Source organism: Lepidochelys kempii, chromosome 9 (genome assembly GCF_965140285.1).
Source record: "Lepidochelys kempii isolate rLepKem1 chromosome 9, rLepKem1.hap1, whole genome shotgun sequence".
NCBI classification, from domain to species: domain Eukaryota; kingdom Metazoa; phylum Chordata; order Testudines; family Cheloniidae; genus Lepidochelys; species Lepidochelys kempii.
In genome coordinates this window covers 24,091,514-24,106,943 of record NC_136388.1, presented here as the reverse complement: position 1 = coordinate 24,106,943, position 15,430 = coordinate 24,091,514, and the positions used below count along the sequence as shown (strand labels likewise).

The 15,430-nt window shown below is 39.1% G+C and overlaps 1 protein-coding gene across 16 annotated transcripts in view; it reads right to left on the bottom strand.

Annotated features, from left to right (window-relative positions):
* VEPH1 (ventricular zone expressed PH domain containing 1) overlaps positions 1–15,373 on the bottom strand; it is a 183,927-nt gene extending 168,554 nt beyond the window's left edge. For 9 of the 16 annotated variants that reach the window (XR_012160752.2, XM_073359567.2, XM_073359573.2 and 6 more), the window contains exons 1-3: positions 15,023–15,372; positions 3,803–3,880; positions 1,156–1,443 (exon numbers count right to left, since the gene is read on the bottom strand). Coding sequence is in view for 15 of the 16 variants with exons in the window: in XM_073359567.2 (XP_073215668.1) it covers positions 1,156–1,293 (138 nt within the window). In the remaining variant the exon portion in view is untranslated. Of the gene's footprint in view, positions 1–1,155; positions 1,444–2,922; positions 2,999–3,802; positions 3,881–7,508; positions 7,609–15,022 lie in introns of those variants that run through there. The other 7 variants (XM_073359579.2, XM_073359580.2, XM_073359569.2 and 4 more) reach the window with 6 other exon arrangements.
* Between the last annotated feature and the right edge of the window lie 57 nt (positions 15,374–15,430).

The following is a 15,430-nucleotide window of genomic DNA, read 5'->3' as shown; positions in this document are numbered from 1 at the left end:
TACAGTACTTAGCAGCTGAATTCAGCAACATCACAATGTGGCAGGGAGGGAGGGAAGTTTGACTCTATAATAAGATAACCAACGCTGTAAGTAACCAAATAATTAAAAGAAGCTACTAATACGAGAGGAGGGGGTGCGTGAGAGAAGGAGTGGGAGAAAACTTAGAAGAAAAGGGCAGGCGGAAGAGAAAGAGAAAGAAAGAGGTGAAATTGAGAAAAGGTAAAAAGCTAAAAACAGAATGGATTCAGAGAAAAGAAAATCAAGGTTGCCAGGGAGTGGGTGGGTGAAGAAAGTGTCCATGTCTTTGCGTGATAGCAATTTATAGCCCTGGAATGACTGTGTCTGTGAGCACTTCCCATTCAGTCTCAGGTCCTCCAATCAACAACCATCCTTCAGCCTGTGGATCCAACTCCCTTCAGTGTGCTGGTTTTCATACTCTCTTTTGGTCAGATTAATGAAAGATCAGTACTGGACCATGCTGATAGGTTATCTGTCAGCTGCTCTGGGAGTCCCACACAAGAGCAGAAGATAAGCTAGCAAAGAGAGCACACTTGAAGGCGTGAACTGGTGGCTCAGAATATGGAGAATTTAAGCTACCCTCACAAAGAGTGCCGAGTACCAGGTCAACCTATTATTTCTTATGCTGCTCTGTCTCCTTCATAAGCTTATAAAATGCTGTAATGGAGCTGAGAAAACAACGAATGCAGGGACTCCTCTTGTTAGGGGCAATTCCATCAGAACAAAATTTAGAAGGGCTGCGGATCTGGGTGTCATCCTCTCAGAAATGAAATGATGGTATTTATGTTCTTGCCCCAAGGCACATGCATTCTTTATTTCGTTCGTAGCCATAGCATAACTGTAACATCTATTCATCATTTATTAACCTTCAATACACTATAAATGGACTCTTGATATGAAGTGTGACCAAGATCAGTTTAAATTATTTTTCTTAAAATAAAATTCAGAAGAATGAGAACTGAATGCAAGAGCTGAAGTCTTTGAATCTGACATTTTGTTTAGGACTTTTGTGGTTTTTAAAAGGTTAGATTTATTATCTATTTTTGGTGTTCTGCTTATGCAGTCATTGTTTTCTGACCTTTCTTTTCATGATACATTATCTTATGCAGAAGGATTGGGGGAGCATGTCTTACTTACTGGAGATGAACTAATTATTTTTATTTGCTCAAGAGCTTCTGACAGGCTTCCTTCTATCTCAGCATCATCTAAGGAGAATAGATCCCCTGCACGTGAAAGGTCCTTTTGTCCCAAAACCAGCCCAAACAGATGATGCATGGCTTATGTGTTCTGCCAGTCAGGCAAATCTCTGCTTGTACCATGTGCTTCAGTCAAATGAGGCTGGTGATGTAGCAACCCATAACCTAGTCAGCAGTTTACTAGGTACAGTAAACCTTTTGCACATTTTGAGACCTCTTCTGCCACGATCTGAAAAAAAAAAAGCACATATTAGCAAAATTCTGGGAGTGTCACCCTGTGATTCACCAAAGATTTTTCAATGAGTGATTGTGAAAGGTACTTAGCCTCTCATTCAGCAAAGTACTTAATAAGCATGTGCCTAACTTCAGGAATGTGAATAGTCAAAAAAGTTAGGCATCTGCTTAAGTACATTACTGAATCAGAGTCTACACAGATAGCTATAAAGAAAGAAGCCTTCTCCATTTCATTCTATTCAGGTTGTTATACTATCCTCATCACCATGATATCTGAGCACTTTCCAAAAGGGTATTAAGTGCCATGACATCTGTCATATATGATTCTTTTTCCCCCCTCTGCCCAGAGAGAAACTGTGTGAGCAGGATATGTGTGTGTGTGTGTGTGTGGGCACTGAACAGGTACAGCAGGCTAAGAACAGTGCCCCAGATCTGAACTGGAGGAGGGACTGGACCTGGAAAGCTAGGTTGTGCAACTGTTACTTATGATGAACTGGGACTACGCATGTGATTAAGGTTTTCACAACTGAAGCCTGATGTATGAAAAAAACCAGCAATTAGGATGAGCTAAGAATCCTTTTTCCACATACATCAGCTGTAGGCAAATCCTTATGTACATCAACTGTCCAAAATTCCACAAGGAATATTTTAAATATTGCATGCTTTGTGTATTTCTTGCCTACTTTAAATTATGCTGTTCTTTACTATTGATGATGGGATGATCTGCTACCTGAATCTTGCAGGACATCACTATTAGTGGGATAAACCAAGAGATATCTGTGGTGTTCAGATACCATACTGAAGAGCAAGGTCTAAGAAACAGAACAGAAAAGATATTACTGTTGCTGGTAACCTGCATAGTGCAGCAAGAACAATTCACTAAGAAGCCACAACAGATTTCCCTTGATCTGAGTACAAGGACCAGGTTTTAATACCCCTAAGCATGATGAGCAATACCTGCCTGACTCCATGAGTAATCCTACTGATTTCAGTGTGGCCATTCAAGAGTTTGTAAATGGCTGATTTATCCCTTTAAAGGCAGTGGAGTCCTGAGACCAGCCAACCCTGTTCCAAAGCATGGTATCTTTAGGAACAAGTCACTCTGGGAAGGATCGCCATATGACTACCTGCTGAGAATTATAAGTGCTCTGATCTTAAAGGAAGCCTACAGGCAAAAGAGAGCTGCATGGAGGCTGTCCTTTGGCAAAGCTTGGATGATGATCAGCTGGGGCAGGATTCAAGCACAGCCCCATGCAGCAGGGCTGTGGAGACCTTGCTCCAAGGGATGGAGGAGTTTGAGCATCTTCTGTTCATAGCATTCACTCAGAGAATTCAATAAAAAAAATAATAATGGTGCTGGAGAGTTGCAACATAGCACTACTTTATTCCTTAAACTCCAGAACCCTAACGCACAAGAACCCAAAATCTGAGAGACAAAGCAAGCTGTTCTCTAAAACAGAGAGGCACAACCCACCTTACTCCAGGCTAGCTAGTTGCAAACTGACAGGAGGTAGGCCCAGATCACACACATCCCTACAGTGCTCCTTAATCTGTAATTAGGATCAAGAAAACACCCTCAAATTTAAAGTTACAGCTGGTAATTTTAACAGTTTTCAATGCAACACAGAGCACAGGGACTGGGGGTAGGATAAAACTTGGGGGGAGGTCTTCAGGGGCCAGAGTGGGACCAGCAGAGCTCCCAAGCTCAGAGGGAAGTGAGGAGCAGAGAGAGAGCCAGAGCCTGAACCCATGGAACACGGGTAAATCGGAAGACCTGAGGAAGGGCTAAAGGAACTGTGTATTTGTTTTGTGAGGACTTAATAAATTACAGCCCCAAAGAGGGAACATTATTTTAAAACTCTTGGTGGATGGGAGTTGATTAGATAACCAAGAGGGGAACAGAGGCAAGGTGACTGCAGTGATGTGTTCCAGGACTGCACCCTGCAACAGGCCTGAATATTGAAAGGATCTAGAGCAAGTGGAGCCAAAGTTTGCTCTCTGAACACTCAGAAGTGATAAAATCATAGTGAGCAGGAATACGGCAACGGCCCTTCAAAGGCTACAATATCTCAACCCTGGTCTACACTGGGACGGGCGGGGCGGGGAATCGATGTAAGTTACACAACTTCAGCTACGTGAATAACTTAGATCGACTTACCATGGTGTCTCCACCACGGTGAGTCGACTGCTGCCGCTCCCCCGTCGACTCTGCCTACGCCTCTAGTGGCGCTGGAGTATAGGAGTCGACGGGAGAGCACTTGGGGGTCGATTTATTGCGTCTGGACGAGACACAATAGATCGATCCCCGCTGGATCGATCGTTGCCCGCCGATCCGACGGGTAGTGAAGACATACCTTCACATACAGTTGGAGACAGGATCCGCAGCTCTACAATGATAGAAATTGTCTGCTTACTGAGGAGACATGCCAAACCTGCGAAAAAAATGCAGAAATTGGGCTTATTTTTGGCTCAATTGGCTTTTGAGTTGCTCGTTGGCTAGTTTTTGGCTTGTAGCTTGTTGTAGCCTTTTGCTTCTTTTTTCTGATTGGCTCTCAACAGGCAGAGGCAAGGGGGGGGAGCAAGCAGGGGCAAGAGGGGGAGAGAGTCAGGGGTGCACAGTGGGCCCACCACAGTGCCAGACTGCATGCCAGGAGAATCTAGTCACATCGAGTGCTGGGGGTTCTTAGATATTGGCTTGTTTTGGCCTTGTTTTGAAATGGGATTAGCTTGATTCTGGGGTTATTGTGAAAGTTAGGGTGCTTATTTACCCCATGAAAGTTGGCCACTGTGTGATTGAGACCATACAGAGAAAAGAATGAACCACATGAGGAATAAAGTACATTTGCAAACACTCACAAATATATGCAAACAGCAGCTAACCTTCAAATTTCATCATAATCACAAGAAGAAACTAAAATACACATCACATGACCCCAGTAAATTAAACACAGACATTAGAAGAAAGGTTACAGGCCCACTTAAAACAGTATTAAATCTTTTCTGAGAAGGCAAAGAATAAGAAAATATTTTTTCACAATGCAATCAACTCTGTTACATAAAAAAATGATGGTCTGACAACCTAGAGGTATGTCCTAAGCCAACACAACCTAAAACACTCCCTTTTGTCACTGAAACAGAGTCTTCATTTTGTAAGACCTCTGCAATGTGTCAACCTACCCTATTTTGTCAAGGCCTAACTTACTTGGTGACTCTTTAACATATAGAGCTTTGACACAACAGAACACAATAAGTTAGATATGGAAATGAGCTATTAGATTATCTGTCATATCCCACAGCCAAAGGAGAATTGATCCTTATTTTTTATGTCCATTCCAGTTTTAAATGTTCCAAATGATAGGGCTGCCACCATTTCCCTTGGAGAACGATTGCACAATTGTATAGATCTAATTGTCAAGAAAATTGCCTGATATTTTGACTAAATATTCCTTTACTTTCATTGTATTAGTCCTTGTTATTCCCCACTGCATAAATAATTATTCTCCCTTTTTCAAATATCTTATCTTATATTTCACATGGCCAGCCACCACTTCCTAAAGCTATACAGACTTAGCTCTTGAAAGCATTTCACATGAGAAAATTCCTTCAGCCCCTTTATCAGTTCTACTGCTCTTCTCCGAAGTCCCTCCAGTTTGTCAATATCTTCTCATAATGGGATGTCACAAAATGAACACAATATTCCAAGTCATAGCCGATGAAGTGAGCTGTAGCTCACGACAGCTTTGCTCAAATAAATTTGTTAGTCTCTAAGGTGCCACAATACTCCTTTTCTTTTAGCAGAGAAACTGTGACCTGGATTACTTCCTCCTGCTTCATGCCATAAAGTCTCCTCCAGAGCCCAAACATCATAAGTAAATATGCCTAATGTTGATGATAGGTGTATCTATAAATTAAACAAATTCATAAAATAATCAGAGTGAGACAACTTCAGCCTAATCACTAGTGGCTATCATTGTAGGAGTACTATATAAAAGATATATCACTAGATATATATATGAGTACATAGATGCTTGATATAAACAACACAATTTATTGATATGAGAATATGTAGCATTGTTCATGAGTTAGTAGGTTCAATAATGTTGTTATTGTTGCTACACATTGCAAATGTCTTCCTGAGTGTAGCTCTTAACAGATACCAAGACTATTGGTGAGATTCTGCTCTCTTTGGCATTTGTATAAATTATTTCAGTGGCATACTCTAGATTTATAACAATGTAACTGAGCAGAATTTGCCCGTACGTGTGCAAACAGGGAAGAGTGAATATTCTGAATTTTGAAAGAAAATCATGTCTGAAAGTGTTTGGAGGTTTAAGGACAAATGCATGTAGCATAATCATGGTAAATGCAGAATCTTGCAAAGAATGAATTATTTGTAGGATGGTTGGTTGTATGGTGGGGCTGGGTAAGAAAGGTGGTGTAAGAGCCAAAAGAGGGGATCAGGTGTAACCATATTTGCCTGGAATTTCTGCATTAAATCAAGCTGCTGCATTACTGCTAGCAATCTGCTGTACAGAGCCTCTAGAAGTGACAGAGAGTGTGCCTTAAATGAAACCTATGCATACTAGTTATTGATTGTAAGGAGCATGGCTCAAAACAAGGCTGGACTTAGGTTTTGCAGCTCCTGATCCCATCCAGATTCCTTCTTATGGATAAATCTCACTTATTCTGTGTACTTGCAATATCGAGGCTGTTTCCTGCCTGCCCATGACCTTCTCATCTCAATCTGTAGTGACCCCTCTCCATAATTTATTAGAGAGACTCCATGTCCACTGGTGACCCTCTGTACATACACATTGACCAAAAAGCCAGGAGATGAAACCAAAGTGCAACGCTCTAAGGGATATGGAGGGAACTCAATCTCTGCAGCAGCCTGCAGGCAGTAGAACAGGTCAGGGATAGCATTTTGCCTGGAGGGCTCAGTGCATGCATGCGAGACTGAGAGGAGCAAGGTCTTAATGAAGGCATGTATACTGTACAGGTTTGAGGCATCCTTCATATATAATTAGCATAGAGAATCCCATGCCTAAGCAATATGTATATTATATGGTCAAATATGAAACTTTTTACTGTATTTCTAATTCCCATGTATAGTTTCCACCCATACACTGATTGGTTATACCTGTGTGATACTACCTCTTAGAACTGCTGTCAATCCTGGGTAAGAGGGCTCTGAAGATGCCTACTCGTTGCATACACATTTCATTTATTTTTGACACACCATTAAATGGCATTTTAAAAAATGTGGAGAAGTTATATTATAGAAGATGCTTCAAGTTGTATGGATTTAAAAAAATACAAATGTAATATCAGTGGGCTATCTCCAAAGCAAAATTTTATCAGTACACATAATAATTCTTGTCATAAAGAATCCTCGTTGATTCTAAAAGAAAGAGGTTCAGTCAGGTGTCTCTCACAACGCATCATACAGAGTCAAGGCCACACAAACTCATCTCACATGGGACCTTAATTTGAGCTCTACCTGCAGCATTGTAAGTAAACAGTTCACATATAACCACCTATGACCTGTTCAGATCTCTTATATTTGTAATTCAATATACCGGGCTAATTTATAATCTCATTTACACTAGCGTTGTGCCTTTTTTCCTGAAACAACTGTAAAATGTCAAACAAAGGTCAAAACTGATGCAGAGCACTAAGGTCTTCATAGGAAATAATTCAGTGAAACAACATGCCCAGTACACTGCATTCATCCTGTGGTGAGCCTACTCTTTTAGATTTTATAGGTTTGATACGAAGATTTGTATCAATGCAGTGGATTTTACTTTTTCTGGACTATTCACAACAAAACAGAAAGAGAGCTAGTAAAACGTGCAAATTAAATCATCCGAAATGAAAGCACAGTGGACTAGATTCTCCTGTCAACTGCAGTGGAGTAATCAGAGTAACTACATAGAAGTCAATGAGATTACATTGCTATGAATGAGAAGAGAAGCAGTCCCACCATATTCATATTCAGTATTTCTTACATTTGAAGATGAAAATCCACAGAACAACAAATATAAACTGGTGATGTTTTACCTGTGCGTGACTCCTCAATGACATTCTTTAGTGGCACTTACAGCTGCAGAGTTGAAACTCGGAGTTGATATTCAGCTTTGCCTTTGTGCTACAACAGGCAGCATCCAAGGACATAACAAGTGGAAAGTTATGGAATTTACTGTTAAGCAATGAACCTGAAGCTGTTAATTACAGTGCCAGGAGTAAGGAATTCAAGGAATGCAGACTAAAGCGGCCTAAAAGTTACCAGTGGCTTGATCAGGTGACGAGAATGAACTTAAATGCAGAGTGGCCTTATCTGAATGAAATGCTCTGTTCCTAGGACAAAATACAAACCCTACTCAAAGTGAGTGCAGTGTGTTTCTATTAGAGAAAACAGAACTCTCTGTGTTAGTGAAAAGCTATCCTTCCCTGGGAAGAATGTAAAAAGACCCCAGTAAGCTTATGCTTTTTGAAAGAAAGAGAGCAAGTGAATAAAACAACCAGAGAGAAGCTTTACTATCCCAAAGAATAATTGTGGCCATTCCATAAAACAGCTCATGAATACAAAGGAAGGCCTGAACTTCACGTGAGCTTTTATCATCAATTTAATAAACAGCATCACACAGTCTCTGCACACATGTCTTACAAAGATGCACGAGTCATGACAAGCCTGCTGTCCATGTCCACTCCTCGAACACACACTTTGATCTTACTAGCTGAAATGCGAGCACCCTCCCTTTGGGCTTTTGGAAACGATATTTCACCTACAATGCTCCTGAATTTTAACTTCCCAGGACTGCCTTGTTGGGGTGGGAGCAGAACCAAATCTAAGCCAGCAACAATGTATTAAATGGTGATCAGCTCTTTGAGAGATATTTGGTGAAATAAATGAGGTTATAAATGCCTTCCGGGGGAAAAATACCAGGTATTGAAGGGCTGTTCAATCCAGCAGAGAAAGACATAATAAGAGCTAGTGGCTACAAGCTGAAGCCAGAAAAAATTCAAATTGTAAATTAGGCAGAAATTTTTAACAGTGAGGGGGATTAACCATTGGAACAAACTACCAAGGGAAGTGGTTCATTCGCCATGTCTTGATGTCTTTGAATCAAGAGTAGATGCCTTTCTGGAAAATGAAACACAAGTTATTGAGCTCAATACAGGCCTAACCGGGTTACATTTAAGGGCCTGCGATATACAGGAAGTCAGGATTTAATGGTACCTTCTGGTCTTAAACTATGAAATTCAGTCCCCAATGAAATCAATGGCAAAACTCCCATTGATTTCAGTAGGGCCAGGATTTCCTTCCAGTCACTGAGTCTACTGTTCTTCAGAGATACTTGAATTTCAGAGGAGGAAGTTTACAAGCATTGTCTGTTTTAATTTAATTTAATAAAATAATTAATAATAATACCATGTAGTCCTGTGTGATTGGTAAATATCATTATAACAACGTTACAAATGGGGAAGTTGGTGCACAAAAACAGTAAGTGATTTGCCTGAAGTCACACACTCAGTCTGTGGTAAGATCCGCAACAGACACAAAGAGTCCTGATTCCTATTCCTCTTCACCAAATCACTAGACTACAGTACTCCCCTAACCAGCAATATGGTTAAAAAACATAGTTTAAGACAACTATTCTATTGATATATAGGGCCAGATTCTCTGCTTGTGAAATTCTTTGAAGTCAATGGCAATTACGCCAACAGACAATTTGGCCCATAGATGCCAATACTGTTCCAAACAGTCTTTGGAAATCCTCCCACATTCACATCAGGTTGGTGTCAGTTTATATTCTAACTAATTAGAGACCAAACTGATATATGCGCACAGTTTAGTCCCCAAAGCACAGGATATTATTCGGCTGTGCTGTCACTGTTTCAAATGGAAGATTCTAAATCTCTTCCTCTCTCTGAGGAAAGTGATGTTTTGAGGCACACTCCAGAAACCTGTGAAGGTGTCTGCATCTGCTGTGGGCCAGATTTTCCCTAGAGCTCAGCTCCCATTTAGGCACCCTCTTCATCTCCAGATTACAAAAAGGATTCCAGGCCTTATTCTCCTCTCATTTAAATTGATTTTACACCAATGTAACAGCAATGACTTTAGTGGATTTACTACTGATTTATACCTCAGCAAAGGGAAAATCAGGCATCTCAATCTCTCATAATGGACTAGCTCCCTGCCTCAAACAGATTCCATTTTGCAGTTTTTATAGAACATATTAAGGACAATGCCAGAAGACATTTCCTTACTGTATGCTCTCTGAAATTGAGGCTACTTCTTCAATAAGGACAGGTTTCAGAGTAACAGCTGTGTTAGTCTGTATTCGCAAAAAGAAAAGGAGTACTTGTGGCACCTTAGAGACTAACCTATTTATTTGGTTAGTCTCTAAGGTGCCACAAGTACTCCTTTTCTTTCTTCAATAAGCTACAGTGTCTTAACTCTAATTATGACAAACCTCTTTAAAAGTTTCATTACGTAACACTGCTGAAAAGACGTACACATGCAGGACATTTCAGCTCTATAAGGATATCTTAAGCACTTCCTTGTTCATTACAAGCTTACGCTGTTTGCTTCGTATTACCAGATAATTTTTATTAATGTGAGCAAACCATAGCATATTCTTGTGATTAAATACAGCCTTTATTCTCTTTGCTTCTCTGTACAAGGAAACCAGTTTCATAGGCCATGAAAGTAACATTTCCTGTAGGGTCAGGGTGGTTGGTAATACTTCCTCAAAAGACAGTTCCTCAACCCCCCCTCATGAGCATCTTGATGCTATTTCACCTAGCTCTGTTCTCTGTTATAAAACAAGTTAGCATCTAAGTAGCCCCACCTCCCTAAAATAAAACAAAAAATTGTGGAACAAGCATGCCATTTGCTACCATCTCACTCTTCGCTCTGCTTGTGTGTGTTCTACCCTTCCCTCCACTCTGTCTTGTCTATTTAGATTGTAAGCTCTTTGGGGTAAGGACCACCTACTTCTCTGTGTTTGAACAGTACTTGGCACAATGGGCTCTATTCTTCAACTACCATAGTAAACATGATTAATAATAATTAAGCAGAAAAAATGTCAGACACATTACATTAAGTGCTTTGCATCTTTCTCTGGTACCCTATGCATTTCCAGATCTAAATCAAAGTCCAACTCCTAACTTTAATGTCCATTTTAATGTACGTAAGAACCTGTTTCTCTTTCAATATCCCACTGAGACAGATGCACTCTGATTGGGGACCTTGTAGATATTACTGTCCAAGGTGATCTCTTAGTAGCTGGAGACACAGCATTATTATCAGAACTCCTTATTAGAGGCTATCAGAATGAAACCTAGCCTGACAGGTTTCAGAGTTTGTTGCAAAACTCACCTCTATGCAAAATAATTGCTCTCATAATTGAAGAGAAACAATAAAAATTCCAAGTATAAAGTCAACTGGACGTAACTGTGAGTCTTAATATTGCCTTAGGTGCTTAGATTCTACAGAAATAGATAAATTAGAAATATAAGTGGGCTAGACTGGAAAAAATATTATACTTCAGCAAAGCAAATTTTGCAAGAATTGCAGCCACAGTCTTTATTTTTAAAGGATTGATAATGAAAGTATTGTTGCTAATTTTTGTCCAGATGGTGCCATGTCACTTAAAACAGTGAAAAAAGGGGGAAATCTTAAATTTGTGGACTAAGCTGTGCCCCAAGCAACTGGAGCATGCAAAAGAAATGTAAAGAAAGGAAAAAATTTCCTAAGTGATTTCTGATTTGGGGCACTTAGTTTCAGACATTTTTGGGGCCTAATTTTCAAAGGTTCAGACTACCCTCAGTTGCCTTCAACTGAAGTTGTGAAAAATGAGACCCAAGGTTTCTTCAGGTTGAACATCCAAAAATGGAGGCACTCAATGGTGGCCACTTCAGCGAGTGCTGGGCTAGACCAGTGAATATCTTGTGAGGGAAGTTACTTAGCAATGCACACCAATATGTGCCCAGCTTCAGAAGTAGGTTGAGCACACCCATTACAGATAGCTCCTGTCTGCTCCTAAAGCCATGGACCAGGTTGTGATCTAACACATCAAGGTAAGACATCTGCTGAGTGCCAATCATTGGGCTAGGACAGCCCTCATTTGAAAAAAAAGATCTATCATAGTATGCTGGTTTAAAAGTGTATCCAACAGGAAACTTGTGGAATTCCTCAACTCCTTCCACCTTTCTCCAAACTCCACTCTCGTTTGTTATGTGTCAATTTGCTGTGGACATTATGCATGGTTATGTTTTTAGGCTGCATTGTGGCATAATGGTAGACATGCTACAAAATCAGCCCATTTAGCTAAAGCTGGAGTATTTCCAGTAAATTTTAATGTTGTTCTTTACTCTGCCACCAACTAACAATGGGAGCCAATAGCTCTTCGCTTTCTATTTTTAGCATGGAGTAAAGATAATATTTATGTTCCAGGAACTAAAAGTTATCTAAAAGCATATAAGCAGTGCTCAAACTGATGGAGAATTATTGAGTGCCTAAGTCTAAATCAAATAATTTAGATTTAAATATACACATCAGGGACAGAGAGAGAATAGCAGAGAAGGAGAAATTTCTTTGTTTAAGGGATCTTGCAATTAAAGAGCCAGGAGGCCAGAGATCTTGCTATGCCATGAACTTTCTCTCTGCTCTTAGGCAAGCCACAACTTCTCAGTGCTTCAGTAATTCTATCTATTAAATGGAGAAAATCATTTTTGCTTTCCCCAGTGGTTTGGTAACAGATTTAATCTATTGAACTCTATGAAGTGCTTTGACATGCTTAGCTGGAAGAAACTACAGAAAGGCAAAATATTATCGGTAAATGTTTACCTTTTAAGCATTGTATATGGACATGACAAGAAGGTATTGTAGGCTACAGCCAGAGATGGGAGGGTGCACTTTGCCAAATTTAGGAGCCACTCCAAACTACAGGACTGAAGGTTCTACATTTTGGATCCAGTCCTGAGAAGCTTAAACATGTGAGTAATCCCATTAAACTCAATAGGATTATTCATGTATGTAAATTACATGTGCAAGGGTTTGCAGATTTAGTACCTTAAAACAGAGCTCAAAATTTCGTATATTTCGCATCCCATGTAGGGAAATGCATGTTCTGGGCTGTTACGCGTTTGGTTTTATTTTACTCCTCTGGCAACACTAGAAGGATCAGAATTATTTTCAAACAAGAATGCTTATTCTGTGTATTACACAGCATTCCAATCACTTAGGATGTTTTTTCCTAATTAATTATCCCTTGACAGGAAAGGACAGTTCAGCTGAATGAGGAAAAGGGGGGATCCCAAAATTTAAATAAAAACAAAAAATCTCAGAAGCTTTGCAATATCCAAACACCACTGGATCCTTCCTCTCATATGTACCTCTCGTGCATAGTAAAATCAGGCCTGGGTGCGTTTCCTAGCTACCTTTGATCTGAAAGTCTCCTCAGAATGTTCATATGCACAATGAATACACAATACACATTTTGACAAAATATTTGGGACAAAATATCCCCAATTGTTATTCTAATAATTTGATTTTAAAATTTTATTATTACAGATCGTTGGCTGATTAATCTAGAACACTTTGTCCTGCAACTTTTCAATAAAGTTCTCAGATTTTTCAGTGAAAGGAAAGGGTTAAAGATTATTTTGAAAGAGCATCTTTTTCACAAAGTCTGAATGGACTACAGCAGTTCCCATGGGATTAGCTGCATACATTTAAATTCTTCCCACAAGACAGCTATTGTTTTCTACATGCCTCTCACTTTCATTCTGTCATGACAGGTTTCCACACTTCATTTCGACTAAAAAGCCTGTGGAGTCTGTGCTCTGTCAGATGAAGCAGCAAGCATTGACAAGTCGATTAATTTTAAGGTATTTTTTTAAAATTGATCGAATGTTTTATAAACACATTGCTCTGGTTATTGTGTGTTGGAACACGATTGACATCTGATTCTCACATTCAGTTTGGAAATTTTATTTTCATTAGACACATCTGTAAAATATATTTTCAAGAGTTATAAACTGAATCTTCAGATTTGTCTCTCTGAAGGAAAGGAATTTCTACCAAAATCAAAATGATATACATTCTCCTTTGTATACTTTGGAACAAAACTTCAGAATTCTTTCCAGAAACAAAACTAGCATGTGAAGTATTTCTCATATGATAATCTGAATTTCATAAACTATTATACCTTTATATTTCAGTGAATGTTTAGTTTTTAAGAGTCTGATTCTGCTTAATCCAACCCGAATTACCACTGACCTCTGTGGGAGTTTTGGCTACACAACCAAAGCAGGACATAACTGCTATAGTAAATACACAGATATAAACTTCCACTTCCAAGGGCTGATTTCACAACCCTCTTATTTCTTGACAGAAAAATATCATATATAACTCAGACTCTTAGTATATACTTGACATTTTACATACCATAAAGAATAAAAAGTCATGGGGTCTAATGCACTATGCAACATACAGCCAACTTTAATTGTGTTTTATGTGACAACACTTTATGAAACCTTACATTTTGTTAAATGTCAACAAATTATATCTTTTGGGTAAATATTTCTGAATATCTCTAATATATGAAAATATTATATTAAATATAAATTAAATTATACTTACAAGCAAAAAAATTATATTGTTTCCTACCCTTAAAGGAAACTTATTAAGTACATCATTGAACACATACCAGTACACTCATTGTCACTGTGATACTATATAATGCTGGTATTTTAAAAAGTTTCTTGAATGAGATCTCAATCCCTGTGGTCATTTTTCTATAACATGGGAGTGGGATGGGGAGGGAACTCAATTTGAAACCTTACAAAAGCAAAAAAAAAAAAATCATTTTGCCATTTATGAGAGAGTGAGAGTGGAGAGACTTACAGAATGAAGAATCCAGAGGGAGACTACTGGAATAGGCTTGTAAGAAGTCCACTAGCAAAGTGAAGGTTGAAATGTAGTAATAAAAATGAATTCAGAGTGGCTGTCCCATAGAGCCCTCTACAAAAATGATTATTGAACTAACCCTGAATTTCCTTCATGTGTCTGACAATCCAGTGGGCTTCTCTTTTAACAGGGCCAGTGCCTTCTCTAGTCTGAATTTTATTCAAAGTTGCCCTAAACTAAGGCAGCAACAGTGCATTACCTTATATAAAGTGCCTGGGGGTGGGGTTGGGATAGGGAATAAAACAAAATGCAATGAATCCCGGAGGGAGAATTAAGAACATTGTAGGATTCGTGCATATGCTGCAACATATCATGCTGGGGAAACATTGCTTTCGCTCTCTATGGCATTTGAAGTAAGTTTCCTACATGCACTGTATGTATATTATTGTAATACACTTACACAAGCATAATAACTGTAGTACTTGAATCCACACAAACCAATCAACAATAACTATACAACTTCTGCTCTCTCGGAAAAACTATTTCATTATTTAACATTTAGAAATGCTATTGTACATTTGTATTGCAGTAATTATTTATTCATTGTTGAAAAATCCGACACAAATGCATATTCATTTAAGTTAATTATTCATACCTCTCAGAAGGGAAACCTCTGAAAAACATTAACAACTGAAGACAAAATAGTTGGTCTTTAGAGAAAGTCTGATAAAATCCATTACAATTGTCAGAGTCCCCATTTCAGCCCCCTCTCTCTGGTATGTGAAGCTGCTGGCTCAGTGCATAGCCTTGTCAAACCAACCGTACAGTCTATTCAGTTACCCTGGAGTTGTCATGTGGAATCAAGCAAACAAATATCTTCTCTCCATTTCCCCCAACTCTAGAATTCAAAAACAAATCAGAACTAATTCTTTGCAAAGCTTAGCTTCAGCAGCAGCCTGAGTGAAAATTCTCTGAGCTTGATATGTAATTTGAATTAGTTAAAAGGATTTATCTAACAGCCAGTGGTTACATTCAGTTAATGAATAACCTGCTTAGAGTACGA